This window comes from Rosa rugosa, chromosome 5 (genome assembly GCF_958449725.1).
Source record: "Rosa rugosa chromosome 5, drRosRugo1.1, whole genome shotgun sequence".
Taxonomy (NCBI): Eukaryota; Viridiplantae; Streptophyta; class Magnoliopsida; order Rosales; family Rosaceae; genus Rosa; species Rosa rugosa.
In genome coordinates, this window is record NC_084824.1 from 47,148,644 (window position 1) to 47,173,709 (window position 25,066).

Sequence of the window (25,066 nt, forward strand, 5' to 3'; positions counted from 1 at the left end):
GTTGATGATCATGCACGTAATCGTTATTATTGTTTATATGAAAAACCGTGCATGCAATCTTGCATAATAATAACTCAATACATTAATAAATTTGCCAAATACAACTAGAACAATCCAAAGTTTTATCATCAATTTTCACCACAATATGCACCGTACAGTCTGTATTGTGAACGGGAATATGGTTTACTGTACACGATATGCCAACTCTAAAGCAAAAAATCTGAGAATCAACTGATTAATAAGACACACAAATCACAAAAGAGGAAAAAAGAAAAACACGGACACACAGAACATTCCTTCTATAGATCGCCCACAGGTTTTTTTTCAAAACCGCCTTCTCTCGAACCTTTCGATCCGGTTTAAATAGAGCCATGGAGAACAACTTTTACAGAACAAACCAAAAAGATTGATGGTTACCTGTGAGAGAGTGAGTACCTGGTTACCAGCAGAATCCCAGGGTGAAGAGGACAACGAAGACCAAGATCTGGGAGGAGGGCTCTCAAGCAATCTTCATCGAATCCATGATGTACCAGGTCTCTAACCATTTCTTTTACTCGGTGTCGTTAGGGTTTTATTCATCACCATTAATTTTGTTACAGGATCGATCTGATAGCAGAAAGACTAGTAGATGTGTATAGATATACTCACATGTGCAGACGCTGAGAGGTAATAGAAGTGATGTCCAGCGTTACAGCTTTCTCCAGAGCTCTTTCTCTTGCTGTATCCCTCTGCTCATGGAAGAAATAAGAAATAGTGTGCAGACGAGTCCGCAGGACACGGAATAGTAGACTAGTAAAAATGCCCGCGCTTTGCTGCGGGATATGAATTGTAACTATAATCGTTTTACTGAAAGAGGTGATTTCTTTGTTTTCTGCTGAAAGATGTGATTTTTTAGTTTCTGCAGTTCCTGTATGAAAATTTCCAGAGAAATGATAAAGTTAGTATTTTTACGAAAATACTATATATGATAACGTTAGTATTAATATGAAAATAATAATATTGTACTGATTCGTTGATTACACAGGACATTTGCTGCATGCATCTCTGAACAATAGAGAGTAGATATGATTAAGAACTACTTTGATATCATTAGATATTACACATAACTGAGAGAGTACAGTGTTTTGCCTTTTTACATTTTTGTTATAGTACATTCAGTGGAGCAAAACTTACTTGAGTAGTACTTCAAAAAATTAATTGCTCCCACTGCTTTGCTGTAGAATCAACTGAAATTCAGTGATCAAAAATGCAGCAGAATTTACCCAAAAAAATAATTGTTCTAGCTGCTTTTCAGTTGATTCGCTGACTACAATTATACAAAAGCAAAAGTAGTCAGCACAGCTGTAACTAAAAGAAATAAGTTAATATAATATATGTTACAAACACAGAGAGATCGGATTCTTGTTCAGTGACTTGTTTGTGTTTCATGTTGCTCGCTTTGAAGGGATGATGATGTAGTTCCTTGATGCCGGGATTGCCTATGAGGTAATAATAATAAAATTATTGTTAGTAATATAAATGGATTGATTGCATTTCAGATTTAATGAAAACATAGAACGGATAAATAAAATTTACCTTTTGCTTTTTTTCTCTTGTTCAGTGGTGAAGAGTGCTTTCTACTTGTTTCCACTGTTCTTTTTTTTTTCTGTGCTAGGACGATCTGGTGTTGCGGTTGTTGGATGTTGTTCTGATACTGCTACAAAACTTTGTGGATCTGGAGAAATAGATTTCACAATCAGTTCACCATGAGATTTTGGTTGAATCTCGAAGAGGTATTGTTGGCCGATTGTATTTTCAATCTCCTTTGGCAATGCTTGTCTTGTAGGTTCTTGTTGTTTGTTTAGTAATTCTGGACAGGTATTGCCAAAGAGTTGTTCAGCTGCTTCTCCCATTACAATCAGTATGGCTTCATTTTCCCGGTCTTCGATTGTTACGTATACTCTGTAACTGCACATAAAATGGTTATTTATTATTAGTAAAGAAATAGCAATGTATATTTTTGTATTAAGTTATGATTATGTAATAGTTAGAATTGAAATTTAAATATATGTAATAGTTAACAATCTGAGTTGAAGGGTGAATTTAATATTAGGATCATTATACTTCCACAATCCTAATATATATAGATGAAAAGGAACAATATATTGAAGGGAACTTACCATGGCAAAGGCTGTTGTGTTTCATGTTTAATACAACTCATTTCATTAGAATTTTGTTTCTGTCGAAGCTGCTTGCGGCAGATTGGACAACCGTTATACCACCAGCTATTGTGTGTCGAGAATCTAGCGATTTTAGCACTGCAGCAAACAGGCTTGCTCTGCGATGTATGTGTGTGTTATTAGACTGTAATTAAAATGAAAAATATTTCTAAAAGAAAGTAATTATTGTATAAAGATGAAAATAGAATTGTTCATACGCTGTACAGGCGTGGATTAAGCATGTTCAATTCTGATACTGTTTTTTTTTGTCGATCTTTGAGCTCTTCTTGAGTTGCCTGTTTAAATGGGATAGCAAGAATCTTTACTTTGTCACCTGGCTTGGAGAATCTGCAATATTTAGGTTGTATTGTTGATATTTTATGTTATTATCAGAAGCAACAAATGATAAAATCAATTTTGATTTTGTTATTAAGACAACTTACTCATTTCTGTATTCTTGTCTTTGAGGAATTTGCGGGTCTACAATCATGCAGGTATGATTCGTTCCAGACAATGTGATTCGTTCTGCAAGTTATTAAAAAAAATTGTAAGAAAAGAGTGATTAATATTGATGAGTTTCATATATATATATATATATATATATATATATATATATATATATATATATATATATATATATATATATATATATAGAAGAAGTACATACGTTGGAATTCAGTAATCCGCAAGCTTGTAAATACTGCTAAGATCGGTGGAGAACGATTTTGTACAGCTTGTACATCAAATTGTCTGGCATTATCGCCCCACAGAGTGATTCTAACATCCTCTCTCCTGTATTTTGGTGAAACAATTGAATTGTTATTGTTTGTCAAAGAAAACATTGTTTTCAAGTTATAAGAATGTTTCAAGATTATGTACCTGAGATTTTCCAAGGTTATTTCACACTTTGATTCCATTTTTTCTTTGTTCCTCACAAAGACCTGGGACTCTGGCATGATTGACTTCAGACAACCATAAACATCTTTTATTGAAGGGAAAAAAAAAAAAAAAAGATTATTAATTTCAGTTGTCCATAAATTGGAAGATGATTTAAATAAAGTTGAGATACTTACCTATCAGAACTATCTGATCTTCTTTTTTGTCAGCTAACTCACTGAACTCAAGGAGGTTGAATGCATATCGTGGAATCGGTGAGGAAGAGTCTTGAACTTGTTTGAACTCCGTCATCCGGTTAAAAGAGAGGTGTGCCTCATGATCAATAACTTTGAATGGAAAGTCATTCTCTCTTGAATGGCAGCGAAATATGTCATAGACCCTGCCTTCCTCCATTTTGTTTGTAACAACTGGATAATGTGATTCATCAATTATAGCATGGATAGCATCGCCCTACATTGAATAAATAAATGTGAAATCAAGAAATCAAATTTATATGGTCAGTGATTGTAATGTATAAATTTGTATTCTAGGAGTTTCGAAAACATTACCCTTTCATCGATGAGAACATAATGAAGCCCATCATAGATATCAGTATCGAACTTTTTGGGCCTCCATATCCTTGCTACCCGAGCTCTCATTTCTTCAATGAATTGAAAAGGTTCTATATCACGGATAAAGGTGGGGGCCATTGTTTTCTTGATCTGAAACAACAAAGTAAGCATAAATTGTTTTCTTCATACAGTATTTATCATTATGTTTTTATGAAGCAAAGATTAAAATCTATTTTTACCTAGTAACAGTTATGATATCTGATATTTTTTTTTTTTTTTTTTTTTTTTTTTTGAGAAACTGATATCTGACTTATATGGAACATAAAAATTACGGATACATTTTATTATAATGACTATTAACTATGGTTACACGAATTAATTGAATATTGGGAATGCTAACAGATAAGTGTATTTGTTAATCTGATTAATGTTTGAAAAGTGAAATTACAGAAAACTTTAAATGTTTTTTTTTTTTTTGGTACAACAGAACACTTTAAATTTTCAATAGATAGTAACCGTCATTAATAGAAAGTTGAAGTTTGAGTTAATCTCTTTGAGATTATGTCTTGTATAATAATGACGAAAGCAAAGAAAAAGCTTATCCTTTGTTATAATTATAAAGAATCAATTTTTGTTTGTTTTTAAAGGTCATGTGTACTCAGGGGACGAAAAAGAGAACCGAAAAAAAACAAAAAAAAAAAACAAAAAAAAAACAAAAACAAAAAGAGAGGAAAGAAGAAAGATACCGATTCTTCTGTGGAATTAAAATTACACTGTGATTGCTTCCGGTTTAGTTCTCGATTCCTTCTGAATTATCCACCTTTTTTTTGCTGTCAATTTTACATTTTATGCATCAAATATCAGCTTTTTCGATTATGGGAAACAAACTGTAAAGATTATGAATAGAAGAATTGATTGACTAAAAACGAAAGTTTACCCTTGTTTTGATTAAGATGGATCGTGATGGATGGTCCTCCGATGCTCGAAATAGTGAGGGGTGATATTAGTGGAGGCTTCTGGATTGAGGAGGCAGTGGAACTATTGGTTTTATATGTGTGTATTCAGGGTAAAAAAGTAATCTTGAAGGTTATGTCTTTTCAATACTGTTTGGTCTCATTCGGGAAGGTTCTGCATCCTTCTTTTTTGTCTGAATTAATATTTGTGAAAATTTCTATCTACTAATTTCTAGAAGTAATTAGAGCCATCTGGAAGCAGTATGTTTTTCGGTGAAGATTTTTTTTTGAATTCGGCCGTTATGCTTGATACGAAAATGTTCTTGAACCCAGATGTTTTTTTTTTTTTTTTTATAAATTAAAAATAATGAATTCATTATTTATAAATTTCGTAATATATCTTTATAAACTATGTTTTTAGTGTATTTATTCGGAATATTGTTGTCATTGTTTATCAATATTTTTAAGCCATTTCTTGCTGTAACTCTTGAAAGCGCTACGTATAGTTGTCCATGAGTAAAAACAGGTTCTGGTAAATATATACCAACATTATTTAATGATTGACCTTGACTTTTATTAATAGTCATAGCGTAACAGGGTTTTATTGGAAATTGTCGTCTTTTAAAAATAAATGGCCATTTACTTTCTGATGCAGTAAGAACAATTCTAGGTATAAGAAATTTTTTGCCTACATTATTTCCTGTTAATATTTGTGTTTCAAGTAGTCGGTCAAATAGTTTGGTTATTATTAATCTGGTACCATTACATAAACCGGACATTTGATTTAAATTTCTTAATAGTATAACTGGCATTCCAACTTTTAGAACTAATTCATGTGATGGTAATCCATTAAATTCTAATTTATTCAAAAATTCTATAGGATATAAAACATTAGTATTTTCACTATTTCCAGAATTTAATAAAATACTATCAAAGCTTAAGTAAGTAGTTTTGTTACCTGGTAATAAATTTATAGCATAATTATTTATCTCTTGAACTGTAGTATTTCGTGGAGTAATAATTGCACGTTCTTTTAGATAATTGAAATCACAATATTTAATCTGAAAATTCGGATAAGTTGTGAGAAAGATTGCCTCTATTGGATTTTTAACGTTATAAATCAGTAAATCATTTGGTATTTCTACCCATGATGTGTCTTCATCATTTTCATAATTAATAGAATGTACACGACCTTCTCCAATTTCTAATAACCAATTCGCAAAATTAGAAATATTTTTTTTATCTTCTTCAGTTAAATCTTTTTTTGATAATCTCATATTTTCTATTAAATGAAATGTTTTAAATAATGGCCAAAGATATGAACTATTTAATGTAACTTCAATTATTTGTTCTTTAGTTCCTCCTGTAATAACAGGTAAAATTTGCCTGAAATCTCCACCTAATAAAATTGGTTTACCACCAAATGGTTTGTCATGTTCGATATTATTTGGATTTGATAAAATATCACGTAAAGATTTGTCTAATGCTTCAAAACAGTGTTTATTACACATTGGAGCTTCATCCCAAATAATTAATTCTGTTTTTTCAATTAATTTTGCAAGTTGGCTTCCTTTTTTTATTGGACATATTGATAAATTATTAATTACTAAAGGTATCTTAAATCGAGAATGAGCAGTTCGACCGTTTGGTAGTAATAATGATGCAATTCCAGATGAAGCAACAGCTAAAACAATTTTTCCTTCTGATCTTAGTTTGTTTATGATTGTGTGCCATAAAAAAGTTTTACCGGTTCCTCCGTAACCATGAACAAAAAAAGTGTTACATGTTCCTTCTTCAATTCCTTTTATAACTTCATTATACACAATTTTTTGATTTGTATTTAATTGAGCAATCATATTTAAATGTTGACGTTTTAATTCAAAACAATCATATTCTAGTTCCTCTCTTAAGAGTCTATCATTTGAATTAAATACTATATTTGTATTAGGCATTGGCAATTTATAATCTTTTAATGAACTTGATGATTTATTAAATATTTGCTCTAATTCAAATAATACTTTGTTTTTCAGTTCAAAATCAGGTAAAATTAAGTTTGGATTTCCAATGTCAACTCTAGCTTTATATAAAATGTCATCTGACATATTTGACCAATATAAATCTAATAATTTTTGAGGATCTGCAACATCACAGAATAAAATAATTGTAACAAATAATTGTCGTATTTCAGAAGCAGTTGCAGTATGTGAAGAATTTTCTAAAGCTTCTACCCATTCTTTATCATCTCCTAATAAGCCAAATTTTTGGCAAGCTTCTTGATAAGAAGAATATGTAATTCCATTAATTGTTTTTATTGAGTCAAAATTAGTGCAACCTTTTTGAATATTTAATAACATTCTCATATAATATAATTCACCTGCTATAGGATATATATATGTTATTCTGCCAATGGTTTCACATTTTTTTCTCGGTGTCCAACATTTTTTCTGGTCATCCCATACGAATTTACTTGGAAAATTTGTATATGTTAATTCGGTTGCTTCTGGATAAATGGTATTTGCTTTAAACCATCCAGTAAGCATAGTATCTTCTGTACTTTTTTGTTTTATTATTGATTCAATTGATTGACATTCATTAAAAATTATATTTTGTTCTGAAGGTAAATGAATTTGTAAATGTTGAACAGCAGGATGGCTAGAATGAATCGAATATTCAAATAATCTCCATACAGATTCATGAGGAGTTAAATATCGACAATTAAGATAAGCAGAGATTTCATCCTTTAAATTTTCTTGAAATAAAATTCGAGCTCGATCTGGCCCTTTGTTAATATATTTAAACAAATATTTTATTAGCATAGATTGAGAACATAACTCAACATTTATATGAGCGTTATATCTTAATAACAAATTTATATTGTAAGGTACAACAAAATTATTTCCAATGTGAATATCATTTTTTAATATAAACTTTGTTGGATCATCACGACGTCTATATATAGTGGGCATATTTGATTCAAATATGGTATTTGGATTGTATGGTTTTGGAAAAAATTTAGAACACTTTCCATTTCGCATGCAAGGAGATTTTAAATTTAGTTCTCCACAGGGTCCATGAATCATAAATTGGCTGACAATTCTGTATAATTCTGGGTTTACATTTTTATCTGGTAATTCTGCTGAAATAATAGAATCAACGTCAGCGGCTGTATAACATTTATAATCCTTTTTTAACCAAAATAACATATGAGCATGAGGAAGTCCTCTTTTTTGAAATTCTATTGTATGCACGTATGCATCAATTTCTCCAAAAGGTTCTCCAGATTTAATATAAGTTATCATATCTTCTAATTTTATTTTAAAGATTCTTGAAATTATATCTGGTCTATCTTCAATTTTATGTTCAGGTTGATTTTGAAAATATCTTTCAATTTCTATCCATTTAACATTGCAAGTAAAAGTAATGAATAAATCAGGATTACCATATTGTCTACAAATTGCCATAGCATCTTGATAATTATTAATCATATCTCTAGGACTTCCAGTATAAGAACTCGGTAGAATTATTTTTTGTCCTAAATTGGATGCTTTATTAATTCCTGCTGTAGCTGAAGTACAAAGTTCTTTATATATTTCACAACGAAAATTCTTTTGATTTCTTCTAATCCAATCTAAACGGTCTTCTTCAACTGTTGCATAAGAATCTACTAAAAATTGTTGAAATAAACGTCCACCTTTTAATAAAGTTTTTACTTCATTATTTCGGTCTTGGATTTGATACGCAATGTATGCTCGCATAGATATTCGTTGTCTTTTTTTTTTTAGAATTTCCAGGTATTTGCTCTATTAGTAAATTCGGTTTATATCCATCTTCACCATATGGAAAAAGTATTGGATATTGTAATGACATGTATTTTGGATGTATTTTAGAAATACGTTGTAAACAACCACTTTTTGATTCAATAATTAAATCTTTATTTGCATTATGTTGTCCAATATCACCAACAATTAAACCACCAATTTCTTCACTGGTTGGTGTTTCATATTGTTTGCTATCAGTAGGTTGACGATTAAGTATAGTCATATTTAATGTAGGAATGAAACCATTTTCATATCTATCTCTTATAGTTCGAAATTCTTTTACTAATTCATTATTTTGGTCAAACATTTTAATGAGTCCTTCAACTATATTTGATTTGATATTTACATTATTGTGATTCGGATCAATTGCATTAATGCGATTTGAAACTTCATTTTTTGTATCATATATATATAATTGAGCATATTTAGGAGATTCTCCATTAGAGGGTAATAAAGAACCCATTAAATGATGTACTTGACCACTAATTTTGAAAACATAAGGACCTAAACCATTATTTATTTTGTAGTCAATATTTGCTCCCATTGATGTAAAAGCAAACATTGAATTATAAATTCTTATGTTTTCTCTGAATGATCTGCTTTCTGAACCATTGTCTGGATTCAATAAATGCTCGAGGAAAGTTGGTGTTGGTTTTGATCTTTCAAGTTTGATTTTGCCTTTCCTACAACAATTTGTATAGATAATTGATGCATTTGAAGTTGATCTTTTAATAGCTTCTCCAAGCCAAAAGCATGCATCACAATGGTTACATGAGTACACATTATCCCCCGAGTCTTCGTATTTCACAGTTAACCCTGCAACCAAAATTTTCTCATTCATTATAACTTTTCATGTAATTTTCTTGATTTTTCTGAAACTTATAATTAAAAGAGATTTCATAAGAATTACCTTGTCTGTTTTGTTGATATGACGCTTGACCAAATAGTCGCGAACGTTGATCTATCAATAAAAAAAAATAATAATAAAAAAAAAAAATTTAAATCTTTAAATCAAACTCAAAACTATAAATATTTAAATCTACCGAATAGATGACAAAGTAACAATAGACTAACAATCTAAAATCAAAATTGTATGCACTTGAATGAACGCTATTCCAAATTGTGGTTTTGAGAGTGAACCATTAATAAAAAACCATTACATCTGAATCATCTACCATTCGTAAAACTTTTTTAACCAACCAAACATGCTATTAAAATCCAGTGTGTTCTGAATCAATGTGTGACTAATTATGTTTTGATGACGTTTTCAAACAGAGTCAACTCGATGAAGAAGAATTTTTGACAGAAGAATTTTATTTTGAAAGTTGACTTAGACATTCATCCCTACGAATTCAAATGTTCATTTTTATAAACTCCACTATTTGATGTTGGAACTACTGAATGCTTGCCAAAGTTTTATGCCAAAAACATACAACAAACATAATCTTTACTTGACATGTTTAACCATTCAACATAGTCCCAAAATGTAAAATCAATGACAGCATTAAATCATTTTTTAACCACCAAAAGAAGAAATGATATAAAAAGACGTCACCATGAGAAGCATTGTTAAGTATTTCAATCAACTATTTTCCATGATGATCATATAAAAAAATTCGTAAAACTTTTTTAACCAACCAAACATGCTATTAAAATCCAGTGTGTTCTGAATCAATGTGTGACTAATTATGTTTTGATGACGTTTTCAAACAGAGTCAATTCGATGAAGAAGAATTTTTGACAGAAGAATTTTATTTTGAAAGTTGACTTAGACATTCATACCTACGAATTCAAATGTTCATTTTTATAAACTCCACTATTTGATGTTGGAACTACTGAATGCTTGCCAAAGTTTTATGCCAAAAACATACAACAAACATAATCTTTACTTGACATGTTTAACCAATCAACATAGTCCCAAAATGTAAAATCAATGACAGCATTAAATCATTTTTTAACCACCAAAAGAAGAAATGATATAAAAAGACGTCACCATGAGAAGCATTGTTAAGTATTTCAATCAACTATTTTCCATGATGATCATATAAAAAATTGACCATTTTCAATCATAAATAGATCTTCATTTATACCTTGAACGCTATTTTCAGCATTACCTCTGAATTCGGTCTCACTCTGACATTGATTATCTTTTTCATTAATCTCTCGGCAAAACACTGTCATAAAAAAATCATATAATATGAATTAATTTATATAAACATGCATAAATACCAATGTTTAACAAAGCATAAAAGCTATACTTACTTCTTTTCAATCTCTTTGATTTATCATGACTACATTCAGTTTTTCCTTCATCAATTCTCTTAGCAATAGGTCGTTTTAACAACCTTTTCTTTCCTCTGTTGGCATCCTTAGTTGTTATTCCTGTAACTCCACATATAATTGAATTTGAATATCATAATCAAAAGTTAATTTGAATAATAAATAAATTAAATATTCAGTTATAAACAGTATTTCATACCTCAGCCTTCACACAGTTAATAACTCTCTAAGTAACTTCCTCTACTAATTTATAAATCAAGAATCACAGAAATAAATACAAACCAATACGTATGCTCTAAATTACAGAACCACAATATACAGTGGTTTTAAAACAATTGTTCCACCAAGCAAATAGCCCTAATAATCAAGGAAAGTTTTTAAACTCTGATAGATGAAGAGAAAATAAAGACTAACAACATAAAAAATTAAAATCATGATTGTTGATCTTCCAAACTTTATTATGTGGCAGCCATTAAGCTCAATCTAATTTCAACAAATTACTTTATCAATACTGGCTCCAAAAACTAACAGCAATAAATACCCACCACACATACAAAGTAGCCCAAAAAGTTTCCATCTTTATCTAAATTTCAATATGGCAATCAAAACTCAATTTAAACAATGAATAAATTAAATATTCAGCCATAAATAAAACTTCATTTATACCTTCAGCAGCGTTTTCATCATCACCTTTCAATTGCATTTCATTCCGACATTCATTAGATCCTCCAGCAATTTCTGGATGAAACACTGTAACCAATGATGAAACAATATGATTTAATTTACACTTCCAAATAGAGCCACTATAATTTCAGCTTCTTCATTACCATCTATCTATTTACTTACAAAAACTAATATGTAAAATGAAAAGCAAACCATTAAAAATAAATAAATAAGTAAATAAATAATAATAATAATAATAATAATAATAATAATAATAATAATAATAATAATAATAATAAATAATAAAATGAAAAATGAAAACATAAACACTGAATAAATAATAAATATGTAAAGTTGATTCATATGACTATCCCTACAAATTTCGAATGTTCACTGCCCACTATTTGATATTGGAGCCACTGAATACTTGCTAAATTTTTGTGCTAAAAACATAGAACACACATAATCCTTATCTAACATCTTTAAACATTCAACTTAGTTTGAGAAATGTATAATCATTCACAGCATCAAATTATTTTTTAACAATCAAAAGAATAACCAATATAAGAAAAACCTACCATGAAAAATATTTTTAAATGTTTGAATGAACTATTTTCGATCATGATCATATAAAAAATACACCTTTTTCAATTATAAAACTATTTTCGATCATGATCATTTAAAAATTACACCTTTTTCAATTATAAATGAATCTTCATTTATACTTTGACTATTTTCAGTATCACCTCTAAGTTCGGTCTCACTTTGACAATGATTATTTTCTTCATTAATTTCTGGGCAAAACAATGTAAAAATAAATAAATAAATAAATAAATAAATGAAATCAAACAATATGACTTAATTTATATATAAATGCATAAATTCCAATATATTTAATAAAGCATAAAAACTATACTTACTTCTTTTCAATCTCTTTGATCTAACATGACTACGTTCAGTTTTTCCTTGATTAACTCTCTTAGTAGTGGATTCTTTTGACAATCTTTTTTTTCCTTTCTTGGCATCCTTAGCTGCCATCCCTGCAACTCCACATATATTCGAATTAACATTTTAAATCACTATGTTCACGCATAATAATAGATCATTGAACTTCAACATAAACACCACATACTACTAAAATAACCGGAATTATACATAAAGACCACAGAACACTGATTCAGTATATTGCAACACAAAATATGAAATCCTGAATTACAAAACTCAATTCATAACTCATATGTTCTGTTTGAGTCCTATAAAAAAAAAAAAAAAAAAAAAAAAAATGGGAAGCCTTTGTCAATAGCTTTTTATCAAACAATCTCTGGAGATAACACAATGTTATTTAACAATCATGAAACATTCCGTGTCCAAGTTGCAGATTAATACTAAGAAATGAAAACGTTTAATAAGGGCACCAAATTTCATACCTCAGCCTTCACACAGTTAATAACTCTCTAAGTAACTTCCTCTACTAATTTATAAATCAAGAATCACAGAAATAAATACAAACCAATACGTATGCTCTAAATTACAGAACCACAATATACAGTGGTTTTAAAACAATTGTTCCACCAAGCAAATAGCCCTAATAATCAAGGAAAGTTTTTAAACTCTGATAGATGAAGAGAAAATAAAGACTAACAACATAAAAAATTAAAATCATGATTGCTGATCTTCCAAACTTTATTATGTGGCAGCCATTAAGCTCAATCTAATTTCAACAAATTACTTTATCAATACTGGCTCCAAAAACTAACAGCAATAAATACCCACCACACATACAAAGTAGCCCAAAAAGTTTCCATCTTTATCTAAATTTCAATATGGCAATCAAAACTCAATTTAAACAATGAATAAATTAAATATTCAGCCATAAATAAAACTTCATTTATACCTTCAGCAGCGTTTTCATCATCACCTTTCAATTGCATTTCATTCCGACATTCATTAGATCCTCCAGCAATTTCTGGATGAAACACTGTGACCAATGATGAAACAATATGATTTAATTTACACTTCCACAGATACAATTATTTTTTTTTCCCATTACTTATAAATATCAATGTTTCAGAAAGCATAAAAGCTATACTGTCACGCCCCGGATTTTGAATGATAAATTCAAATCCGAAACCTGAATAATTACAATTACAAAAAAACCAAATCTCGAAACTTCGAGTTCATTATTACAATTCACTCTCACAATATATTATAAAGCTCAAATGAGCATAACACACCTCACAACTTACAATTGTTGTAAAACTCTAACAATTGCTCTAACCGCACGATCACCGTCCTGGTTCTCCTGTCCTGTAGGATTACCCGCTACACAATTTGAATAGTGTACCGGGAGTTGCAACAACACAAAACCCGGTAAGCTTTTTACAGCCAGTATGAGTAAACAAGAAAGAACTGTTGATTTATTAGATTTCAAGACTACCACAAACCCACGTTACTTTCTCACTCTCATATATATATATAGACACTTATGAGTTACTCTCAATTTAGCTCATAAGATCACTCACTCTCATATATATATGTAGACACTTATGAGTTACTCTCAATTTAGCTCATAAGATCCCTCACTCTCATATATATATATAGACACTTATGAGTTACTCTCAAATTCGCTCATAAGATTTCCCAACATTTGGTAGACAGACTCATATATATATATAGACCCTTATGAGTTACTCTCAATTTCCCTCATAAGGTTACCATATATATATTGACACTTATGAGTTACTCTCAATTTCACTCATAAGGTCACTCCACATTTGGCAGACAGACTAGAGCTCTAACTGAACGTAACCACTCGTCCGGCCACAGACGTGATTACGATTTAATACTATTAATAACCACCAGCCCGGTACGAGAGCGTGATTCACTAATAGATGCCATGGTCACCTCGTGACCTAGTGATCTCCACAGATCACAACAATTTATTGTTCCTCAACAATAAAACTCAACACCTCTCACAATATATTGTTTCTCAACAATAAACTCAATATCTCTCACAATATATTGTTTCTCAACAATAACTCAACACAACTCCAACAATACATATTATTTCACGTAATAATATATATACAGACATTCACACAGGAATGTCTAGTAACACCAACAATAGTTCATATGATTGCAACAAAATAAAGCAATTAATTGTATTGGGTTCGTAATATGAACCACGTGAGGTTTACTCACCTCGATAATCCCGCTGCGTCTTCAATTCAGCTCAAAATACGATCCACAATCGTCCACCAACTCAAACCGTCAATCACCTAGTCCAATAATGATCTTGACTTAGCCAACAACTCAAATATGTAATTAAACGACGATCCAACGCTCAGATTCAAATTAAACGATGATCCAACGGTCGGATCTGAATTTAATGATGATCCAACGGTCGGATCCTCACGGATCGCCTTTAGGATCATCCTCCAAAATTATCACGAAGATCCAACGGTCAGATCTTCCTGAATCGCCTTTACTAACATCTCCACAAAATTATATGAAAATCCGACGGTCAGATTCTCACGAATCGCCTTCCGAATCACTATTTCTCAATTATACGAAGATCCAACGGTCGGATCTTCGCCCGTGACCTCACAAGGTCACCGGGACAGTCATACGATCAACATATCCAAAATTGAAGCAAAACCGATGGTCAGATCTTCACAGATCGTAAACCGAAGATAAACGTAAAAACGTTAAATAGTAACGTCAAAACGTAAATCCACTATTTATCAACTTTTTCTAACATGACCATGTTATATATCAAAACGCTCGTATGGATGCATAGATCATCGCCTAGATAATGAAAACTCGAAATATGGTCTGATGCGCCGCCACAAGCGGTGGTCAGTGGGCGGTCAACGCGGCGGTCAACGCCGGTCAACCACCTCAGATGGCAAAGTGACCAACTACAAACTGGTTCAAAATGAAAGGGTGGTCGACTTTCATACCTGGAGCTAAGCCTGGTTCGGCCTAGATCGTCCTAGATCAAGCGTTGAAGTTGGATTAATCTCGTGCGTCTGATCAGATTCCAGATTGAATCAGGGACGTCGAAATCTTCAACTCGTGATCTTTCACTCCACACTCCAAATCGTCAAGCAAGGCCTATATGGGGATGATCAGGGGGAAGAGGAGATCACGAAAATGGGGAGGATCGGCCCGTGCAACGCCGGCACGGCTGAGATCCGGTCGGGTCGGTTACTCCGCCTGGGGTCGCTTCGATCCAGCTCTGGGGGCAACGGCGGTGCAAGGCAGCGGCACCAGGCGACTGGGCGGCTTGCGGCGATCACAAGGAGGGCCGGGTCGTGGCCGGAAGACGCCGGAGGACGAAGATGGGTCCGGGTCGGGTCAGTCGGGTCGGCCGCGTGGGAGAGGAGAGAGAACGGAGAAAATGGGGGACTGTTCCGCAAAAAGAAATTGTTTCGTCCTTAAATGAAATTTCTGATTTTTTTTCGATATTTATAGAAAATTCCCAAATTTCAAAAGTTCATAACTTATTCATACGAACTCCGAATATTGCGTTCGACATGTCCACGAACTCGTATCGACGAGCTCTACAACTTTCATGAAGGAAGTTTTCCCAAATTTTGAACGTATAAAAAGTCAACTTTGTTGACCCCCTAAAAACGTTCGTTTTCGAAAATAAAATCGTTCGAACTAATTCCACACTTCTCCAAGCTTCGTACTCGCTCCTACTATCGTGAAATCATTTCTAAAAATCCACGGAATTTAATTTGGATTTTCCGGGGTATTACAGTCTACCCTCCTTAAAGAAATTTCGTCCCGAAATTTGAGCGTAAGTCAATTCCTCTCGATTAAGGTTGACCTAACTATAGAATCTCCATCTTTTCCAAATCTGTAGTAATCTACAAAGCCTCAGCCCTTTGTATAAAAATACATTCCTATGGCCACTAAATCCTTTCATCACAAACGTAAACGCACAACACAACTGCTCAACATCACTCCACATCAATTACACAAAATCATCACATGGATCATCTCATAGATCCTTACATAGATCTTCACTCTGTACTGGCATACAAGCACAGTAAACACTCCCACAAAGTGTTTCGCTACTCAATTAGCATCACGGTAAATCTCTATAGTAAAACTCAAGCATGCACCATTCTTCACAACAATAGAGATGCATCACTCAAAACAATTCATCCCCAAAAGCACGCCAATAAAATATGTCACCCAGTGACGATGACTTGGGCTTGTTCAATCCTTGGGCTAAGCACTAGGGCTGGCCATTTGGGCCTGAAGAAATCGGACCATCCACATTTCGAACCGGCCCAAACCACTTTGGGTTTAACATTTGGGCCTACTATTCGGGCTTACTATTTGGGCTTACTATTTGGGCTTACGATTTGGGCCTACCAATCGGCCCACCAACTTCCAGCTCGGCTACGGTATGAAATTGTACATACCGTATATACGTATGCATACCGTACAGATCGTATATACGTATGCATACCGTACAACTGTATATTCGTATGCATACCGTACAGACCGTATATACGTATGTATACCGTACATACCGTATATACGTCGTATATCAAGCATATACGAGATCCAAAAATATTTGTAAGAGGTAAGGTTCGAACTCCCGACCTCAAACACGAAGGTTTTGCTCCCAACCACTGAAGCAAGAGCTGCCTTCATTAATATATGCTCACGTGTTATATTTATTATGTCATAAGCGACATAAATAAAATAACGGGGGAGGCAAGGTTCGAAACCTCAACCTGCTGCACGAAACCTTTGTCCCCAACCACTGGAGCACAAGCTGTGCTTAATATAATGTGTACAAATGTTATACTTATTATGTCATAAGCGAACATAATAAAAATAAACGAGAGGCAAGGTTCGAACCTCTGACCTCTTGTACATGAGCCTTGCTCTTCAACCACTAGAGCACCAGCTGCTCTCGTTACTATCCATGCAACTTCTTTTATTTATTCTATCATAAGCGATAGAATAACAACAAACTGTCGGTACACTCCACGTGCCACGACACGTCTCTTCCGTGATTTACGGAAAGCAAATCACTTTCGGCTAAAGCTGTCTGCCACAGCGTCTCGAGGTTCGGCCTGTCCCCTTACACGCTCAACACGCGCCAACAGCTTTTCCGGGTTTCGGGGCGACTTTAATCCAACGCGTAGAATGAATCACAGGAATCGTTCATCCAACGGTGGAGATCTGCTCACCTCGCTCTATAAATAGGTGCATTCTGGAGAAAAACTGTTCACTCCAAAAGAAAGAAATTTTCTTCCGAGCTCAAGTCTTTCTCTCTCAACTCTTCAGCCTTTCTCTTCTCAAATCCTTTCTTCATCAATTTCAATCCTTCTCTTCTGATCTTCTCTCCCATCTAGTTGATTCAATCCCATCTTTCCTCTGAACTTTCAGATCTTCAATATTTTCCTCCAAATCTTCAATCCTTCTTTCTCAGATCTTTTCTTCCATTTGAAGATTCGATCTCATCTTTCCTCTGAGAATCTCAGATCTCCAATCACCAGTTCAACAACTCCAATCCTTCTAACAAAATCTCCCTCAAACACTAAACCATGTATTCCTCGATTTCCACATCCTCTCACCCCATGACCCAAGAGCCACGAACTCTGCAACTAATGGAGCTCCAAACCCCGCAACAAATGGAACCACAACAACAGCAACCAACAGAGGAGGGAGGAAACACCCAAGCAGCTGGAAGTAGTGCCAACATGGATTTCTGGCGAAGCCGTACCAGGTGGATTCCTACTCCAGAACAAATAAGAATCCTCAAGGATCTTTACTATGTCAAGGGATTTAAGTGCCCAACTACAGAGCAGATTCACGAGATCTGTCTCCAGCTGAACCAGTATGGGTATGTTGAGGGTAAGAACATTTACTTTTGGTTCCAGAACGTCAGGGCTCGAGAGAAGCAGATGAATAGGTGTAATCAGGCTGCTCCAGTGCCCATGAGAACTAGTTCTCTTGGTACTGGTAGATCCATTGATCTCAATTTTGGGTCCACTGGTTCTACTGGTGCTGGTGGATCCATCGACATCAATTTTGGGCCAGCTGGTGGATCCATTGACATCAATTTTGGGTCCACTAGTTCTACTGATGATGGTAGATCCATTGATCTCAACTTTGGTTCCACCTATTCTACTGGTAATGAAGGATTTCTTGATTTAAATTCTGTTTCATATTCTTCCTCACACTTCAACACTAATACTAGTACAACTCTTTTGGCACAACAGGAGGACAAACATCCCTGCAACAACGAGGAGGAGATCACCAGGAGGTTCAAACTCTTCCTCTGTTCCCCGTGCACGGCGAGGACGTCTTTGGTAACCTGAAGACTACTTCCGAGGAAGGTAGTGCACATGATTACTATTTCGGTGGCTCAGGCGGTTACAACAGTGGCTCAAACGTTTCTCTTGAGCTCAGCCTCAACCCATCCGGAGCTGCTGACTAGGCTTAGTATAGCATAGTCCTCGCTTTTTTTTTCTTTTTTTTTTTGTAATATAAACTCAATAAGATGGTGTGCATGTTTTCTTTCCTGTTTGTTTAACCAACAACAACACCAAGGATCGAACCTTGGTCACCCAATACTGTTTTCAAAACCATAAACAACTCTACTGCACACATCTTTCATAATGATGCAATAAAAACAATCACTCAAAAAGAATCCAACAATCAATTAAGTCGCATCGAGGTCTAGCTAGTATCCTCTGAGTCAAACCAAACACAACAATTTCATCGATAGGATTAGGGATTTATAAAGCTAAACACATCCTGAGTTAGCTAGGAAAAACCCACGTCTTTAGAGTTACTCTTACAACTCTTATAGAATCTCGATAATTCCATCTATCAATTGCTTCAACAAAAACTCACCACAATTCAATCCCTAACATTTAGCGATTCAGAAATCAAATCAAACTCCATATCACATAGTAATTCACTTGAACCACTATGGATACCTAACAAAATCACTAAAATCAATATCCGAAATTGCGTTTAACTATAACACCTAAAATCAATCACCAAAGGCACACACTCTCATCCAACATCATTCACAAGAACTGATTCTAACTCTCCCAATTAATTACACCAAAATCAACTCCATTGCAAAACTTTAAGTGTCCCGCCTACTTAAACTTAAAACACACAACAACTTCAAATTCACTGCAGCCCATCTCCATACTACGATCCAAAACTTAAGAAAACTAGTTCACCACACAAAGGCCACAAAATTCAATTTCATTCACTTGAACAAAACTATATTCACAAGTCACGGTCAGGTCATCAACCCATGGTGTTCAAATGAATAAATTTCAAATCCAGTTTTCCTTGTGAATCGTAACGTATCGTTCCAAAATGATGCAAGCAACATCAACCACGTATATAAGACACATCTCGCGAACTCAATTCAAATTCAGAATCACCAAAACTACTACTAATTCCAATTCTACCAACAATCTTGATTCTGAAGGAATTATAGTACTCAACGACAACCCAAAACAATGGTCTCTCATCTCTAACCATCGAGCACAAAATAAAATTCTTGTCTCGCACCTTAAACCCTGCTTAACAACTTACAAGCACAAGGAAGAAGTAACCGCAATAATTCCTTCCCTAACCGCAACACTACTCACAACTCCACATGAGTCAAGAATCTATTCAAGAACATTAGTATATTCAACTTAAAAAGGCAAAATTACCATCGATTAATACTCGTATCCACATTACAGACGAGCATAGGTCCACACCATGCCTTCAACCAAACACTTCAACAATCAAAAGAACCTCATTTCCATAAAACAATCCTCGTTGACTTAACAGAGTTGAATCAAGAGGTTCCTATTCCTCAAGGATTGTAACTCGCGGCCACTGAACTTATTCCCATACGAACCTACAAGACAACTGTAAGGTTCTAAGTACAACCCCTTTGAATATCCATCACCTAAGGAGTATAGTATGCTTGGCTAATACATGTATAACACTTAAAACACAGTATAAGTCAAATACAAATTCATATTAACCAAGTCAATACTATAGGGAAGGTATTCACGTTCCCTAAACGACCTAGCGGCCTAAACAACTCCCAACACTCACGCATACCCAATGACTTAGCCAATACCAAAGAGCACACGATGGGGATCCGCTGCAGACGGGCCATCACTCGGAAGGTATTGACACATCACCAAATATGCACCTTACGCTCTGATACCAAACTGTCACGCCCCGGATTTTGAATGATAAATTCAAATCCGAAACCTGAATAATTACAATTACAAAAAAACCAAATCTCGAAACTTCGAGTTCATTATTACAATTCACTCTCACAATATATTATAAAGCTCAAATGAGCATAACACACCTCACAACTTACAATTGTTGTAAAACTCTAACAATTGCTCTAACCGCACGATCACCGTCCTGGTTCTCCTGTCCTGTAGGATTACCCGCTACACAATTTGAATAGTGTACCGGGAGTTGCAACAACACAAAACCCGGTAAGCTTTTTACAGCCAGTATGAGTAAACAAGAAAGAACTGTTGATTTATTAGATTTCAAGACTACCACAAACCCACGTTACTTTCTCACTCTCATATATATATATAGACACTTATGAGTTACTCTCAATTTAGCTCATAAGATCACTCACTCTCATATATATATGTAGACACTTATGAGTTACTCTCAATTTAGCTCATAAGATCCCTCACTCTCATATATATATATAGACACTTATGAGTTACTCTCAAATTCGCTCATAAGATTTCCCAACATTTGGTAGACAGACTCATATATATATATAGACCCTTATGAGTTACTCTCAATTTCCCTCATAAGGTTACCATATATATATTGACACTTATGAGTTACTCTCAATTTCACTCATAAGGTCACTCCACATTTGGCAGACAGACTAGAGCTCTAACTGAACGTAACCACTCGTCCGGCCACAGACGTGATTACGATTTAATACTATTAATAACCACCAGCCCGGTACGAGAGCGTGATTCACTAATAGATGCCATGGTCACCTCGTGACCTAGTGATCTCCACAGATCACAACAATTTATTGTTCCTCAACAATAAAACTCAACACCTCTCACAATATATTGTTTCTCAACAATAAACTCAATATCTCTCACAATATATTGTTTCTCAACAATAACTCAACACAACTCCAACAATACATATTATTTCACGTAATAATATATATACAGACATTCACACAGGAATGTCTAGTAACACCAACAATAGTTCATATGATTGCAACAAAATAAAGCAATTAATTGTATTGGGTTCGTAATATGAACCACGTGAGGTTTACTCACCTCGATAATCCCGCTGCGTCTTCAATTCAGCTCAAAATACGATCCACAATCGTCCACCAACTCAAACCGTCAATCACCTAGTCCAATAATGATCTTGACTTAGCCAACAACTCAAATATGTAATTAAACGACGATCCAACGCTCAGATTCAAATTAAACGATGATCCAACGGTCGGATCTGAATTTAATGATGATCCAACGGTCGGATCCTCACGGATCGCCTTTAGGATCATCCTCCAAAATTATCACGAAGATCCAACGGTCAGATCTTCCTGAATCGCCTTTACTAACATCTCCACAAAATTATATGAAAATCCGACGGTCAGATTCTCACGAATCGCCTTCCGAATCACTATTTCTCAATTATACGAAGATCCAACGGTCGGATCTTCGCCCGTGACCTCACAAGGTCACCGGGACAGTCATACGATCAACATATCCAAAATTGAAGCAAAACCGATGGTCAGATCTTCACAGATCGTAAACCGAAGATAAACGTAAAAACGTTAAATAGTAACGTCAAAACGTAAATCCACTATTTATCAACTTTTTCTAACATGACCATGTTATATATCAAAACGCTCGTATGGATGCATAGATCATCGCCTAGATAATGAAAACTCGAAATATGGTCTGATGCGCCGCCACAAGCGGTGGTCAGTGGGCGGTCAACGCGGCGGTCAACGCCGGTCAACCACCTCAGATGGCAAAGTGACCAACTACAAACTGGTTCAAAATGAAAGGGTGGTCGACTTTCATACCTGGAGCTAAGCCTGGTTCGGCCTAGATCGTCCTAGATCAAGCGTTGAAGTTGGATTAATCTCGTGCGTCTGATCAGATTCCAGATTGAATCAGGGACGTCGAAATCTTCAACTCGTGATCTTTCACTCCACACTCCAAATCGTCAAGCAAGGCCTATATGGGGATGATCAGGGGGAAGAGGAGATCACGAAAATGGGGAGGATCGGCCCGTGCAACGCCGGCACGGCTGAGATCCGGTCGGGTCGGTTACTCCGCCTGGGGTCGCTTCGATCCAGCTCTGGGGGCAACGGCGGTGCAAGGCAGCGGCACCAGGCGACTGGGCGGCTTGCGGCGATCACAAGGAGGGCCGGGTCGTGGCCGGAAGACGCCGGAGGACGAAGATGGGTCCGGGTCGGGTCAGTCGGGTCGGCCGCGTGGGAGAGGAGAGAGAACGGAGAAAATGGGGGACTGTTCCGCAAAAAGAAATTGTTTCGTCCTTAAATGAAATTTCTGATTTTTTTTCGATATTTATAGAAAATTCCCAAATTTCAAAAGTTCATAACTTATTCATACGAACTCCGAATATTGCGTTCGACATGTCCACGAACTCGTATCGACGAGCTCTACAACTTTCATGAAGGAAGTTTTCCCAAATTTTGAACGTATAAAAAGTCAACTTTGTTGACCCCCTAAAAACGTTCGTTTTCGAAAATAAAATCGTTCGAACTAATTCCACACTTCTCCAAGCTTCGTACTCGCTCCTACTATCGTGAAATCATTTCTAAAAATCCACGGAATTTAATTTGGATTTTCCGGGGTATTACATATACTCACTTCTTTTCAATCTTTTTGATCTGACATGACCATATTCAGATTTTTCTTGATCAATTCTGTCACCGGTAGATGGTTCTAAGAACCTCTTTATCCCTCTCTTGCCATTTTCAGCTGCCATATCTGTATTCACAGATGTAATCCAATTAAAATTTTACATCATAATAATCCTCACTCACTATAATTTATCAATCAATACACATATAGGAACGTAGGACAATTGTAAAAAGCGATTGCTTAGATAAACTGATAGACAGATATATGAAGCTAAATATGCACAAATCCAACATTCACTCAAATACAGCGATCACCAAATAACAACAAAAAATCAAAACCTCAATGAAAACCACCCATTGAAAACCACAGAACAACACCCAAACACATGGAAACCAAAATCAATACCCATAGAAACCAATATCAATTAAAACCCAAGCACAACCAAAATCACCAATTCAAAACCACAAAACTACACATATTGATAGAACACCATCTCCCATTACACACCTCTTTCCTTCTTCTTTTGATTCCAAGAACGGAAGATCTAATATTGCAAGACTTCCTATCGTCTTCGTCTGTCCGGTCTTTCTTTCAATCACAACACAACAACGCATGATCTACTACTGCAAGTCTTCCTATCGCCTTAGTCTCTTCGTCTCCAATCTGTTTTTCTCGATCTCAAAATAAAAACACCCGGTAGAAACTTATAGAAGGTTACCGAAAAAACGGATTGCTACCTGAAAACCCTCTCAGATGTTTGTCTCACGTTTCAGGGCTGTTTCGCCTCTGCTGATTTCAATTTATAGTCTGCAAGAGTTGATGTCGGTGTAGATATGTCGGTGCAGAGAGATGCTTCCAGAAAGGGAAAAGGCAGAACTGAAAATTGAGGTAGAGTCCAGATCGATCTAGAACTTGATAAAGAAGACAAAGACCAGATAGAATCTGGAAACGCGGTTTAATTGTAATTTTGTTAAAAAAAAGGGCAAAACAGTCATTTACTTCGGGGTCGAATGAACAGTGAAACGCGAATGAACAGTGACGCGCCAGTGAACAGTTGACGCGCTTTAGATTATAGATAATTTGCAAGACTAAATGACGAAACTGACCACACGTTTTCATTTCGAAATAAACATTAGAATGGAACTGAAAGTTCGTGTAGGGACATTTTCGTCAAGGCACCAAATATTGATTAACCCCAAGTTAATGAAGGGCTGGGTTAATTAATTAACCTGCGGGCTGGGTTAATTAACCCCAAGTTATTGATTTTTTATTACCAACCCCAAGTTAATGTGGAGCTGGGTTAGGTAACCCCAGTTAGTTTGTCGTTGTGTAGCTACGGTTTCCTCAATCGCAACAGAATCCAAATGCTGAATCTCTAATGGGGCCCACTGTCGTCATTTCATGGCATTGCACAAATACTGATCTCTAGTTCTCTGCTGATCTCTCAATTGGTGAACTAAAGGCGCGGGGGTTAGGTTGTAGGGCACTGTCATCATTTCATGTTCCCATTATCGGAGCTGCTTCTTTGCTAAATGAAGGGTGACGACTGGACTTTTCCCAGGAACTGCTAGTTTCGTCAATGCAAGAAAATGATCCTTATTAACCCTTTCAAAAAAGGAAAATGATCCTTCTTTAGTGAACTCGCCTGAAACGCCAGGGCACTTTCGTCATTCCACTCTTCCCATTTGATGGGTGCTGCATTTCAGTGTGTAAAACTAAGGGCAACCAACGCTTGGACATTTTGAAAATTTGCCCGCATACATGGAAACTATTATAGAACCAAATCATGAC

General features: G+C 34.9%; 2 protein-coding genes across 6 annotated transcripts; both read right to left on the bottom strand.

The window, feature by feature from the left end:
* Positions 1 to 1,065: 1,065 nt before the first annotated feature.
* On the bottom strand, positions 1,066 to 4,702 carry LOC133710219 (replication protein A 70 kDa DNA-binding subunit B-like). The gene is made up of 11 exons (XM_062136231.1): positions 4,584 to 4,702; positions 4,393 to 4,476; positions 3,644 to 3,796; positions 3,272 to 3,545; positions 3,078 to 3,180; positions 2,866 to 2,990; positions 2,642 to 2,723; positions 2,417 to 2,546; positions 2,160 to 2,317; positions 1,576 to 1,947; positions 1,066 to 1,478 (listed from the first exon to the last, which is right to left on the bottom strand). Exons 3-10 carry the CDS (start codon positions 3,782 to 3,784, stop codon positions 1,617 to 1,619), a joined length of 1,344 nt encoding a protein of 447 aa, XP_061992215.1. The 5' UTR covers positions 3,785 to 3,796; positions 4,393 to 4,476; positions 4,584 to 4,702; the 3' UTR covers positions 1,066 to 1,478; positions 1,576 to 1,616.
* A 3,596-nt stretch (positions 4,703 to 8,298) lies between these two features.
* On the bottom strand, positions 8,299 to 24,169 carry LOC133712606 (uncharacterized). 5 transcript variants are annotated; one of them, XM_062138713.1, is made up of 9 exons: positions 24,013 to 24,169; positions 23,282 to 23,401; positions 13,255 to 13,338; positions 12,281 to 12,400; positions 11,364 to 11,447; positions 10,680 to 10,799; positions 10,508 to 10,591; positions 9,328 to 9,378; positions 8,299 to 9,233 (listed from the first exon to the last, which is right to left on the bottom strand). In XM_062138713.1, exons 2-9 carry the CDS (start codon positions 23,397 to 23,399, stop codon positions 8,314 to 8,316), a joined length of 1,581 nt encoding a protein of 526 aa, XP_061994697.1. In that variant the 5' UTR covers positions 23,400 to 23,401; positions 24,013 to 24,169; the 3' UTR covers positions 8,299 to 8,313. The 5 variants fall into 5 exon arrangements, with proteins under 5 accessions (XP_061994697.1, XP_061994695.1, XP_061994698.1 ...); XM_062138711.1 differs by having other exon boundaries at positions 23,783 to 24,161; XM_062138714.1 differs by having other exon boundaries at positions 10,532 to 10,591; positions 23,783 to 24,158.
* Between the last annotated feature and the right edge of the window lie 897 nt (positions 24,170 to 25,066).

Bases quoted from the DNA above. Each gene is read 5' to 3' on its own strand.
- LOC133710219 (XM_062136231.1), bottom strand. From the start codon at position 3,784: ATGGCCCCCACCTTTATCCGTGATATAGAACCTTTTCAATTCATTGAA. The intron at 3,181-3,271 runs GTAAGTATCTCA...CTTCAATAAAAG, and splicing joins AGATCAGATAGTTCTGATAG to ATGTTTATGGTTGTCTGAAG. The intron at 2,991-3,077 runs GTACATAATCTT...ACCAAAATACAG, and splicing joins ATAACCTTGGAAAATCTCAG to GAGAGAGGATGTTAGAATCA.
- LOC133712606 (XM_062138713.1), bottom strand. From the start codon at position 23,399: ATGGCAGCTGAAAATGGCAAGAGAGGGATAAAGAGGTTCTTAGAACCA. The intron at 13,339-23,281 runs GTGAGTATATGT...CATTGGTCACAG, and splicing joins ATCAAAAAGATTGAAAAGAA to TGTTTCATCCAGAAATTGCT. The intron at 9,234-9,327 runs GTAATTCTTATG...TTTTGGTTGCAG, and splicing joins ATATCAACAAAACAGACAAG to GGTTAACTGTGAAATACGAA.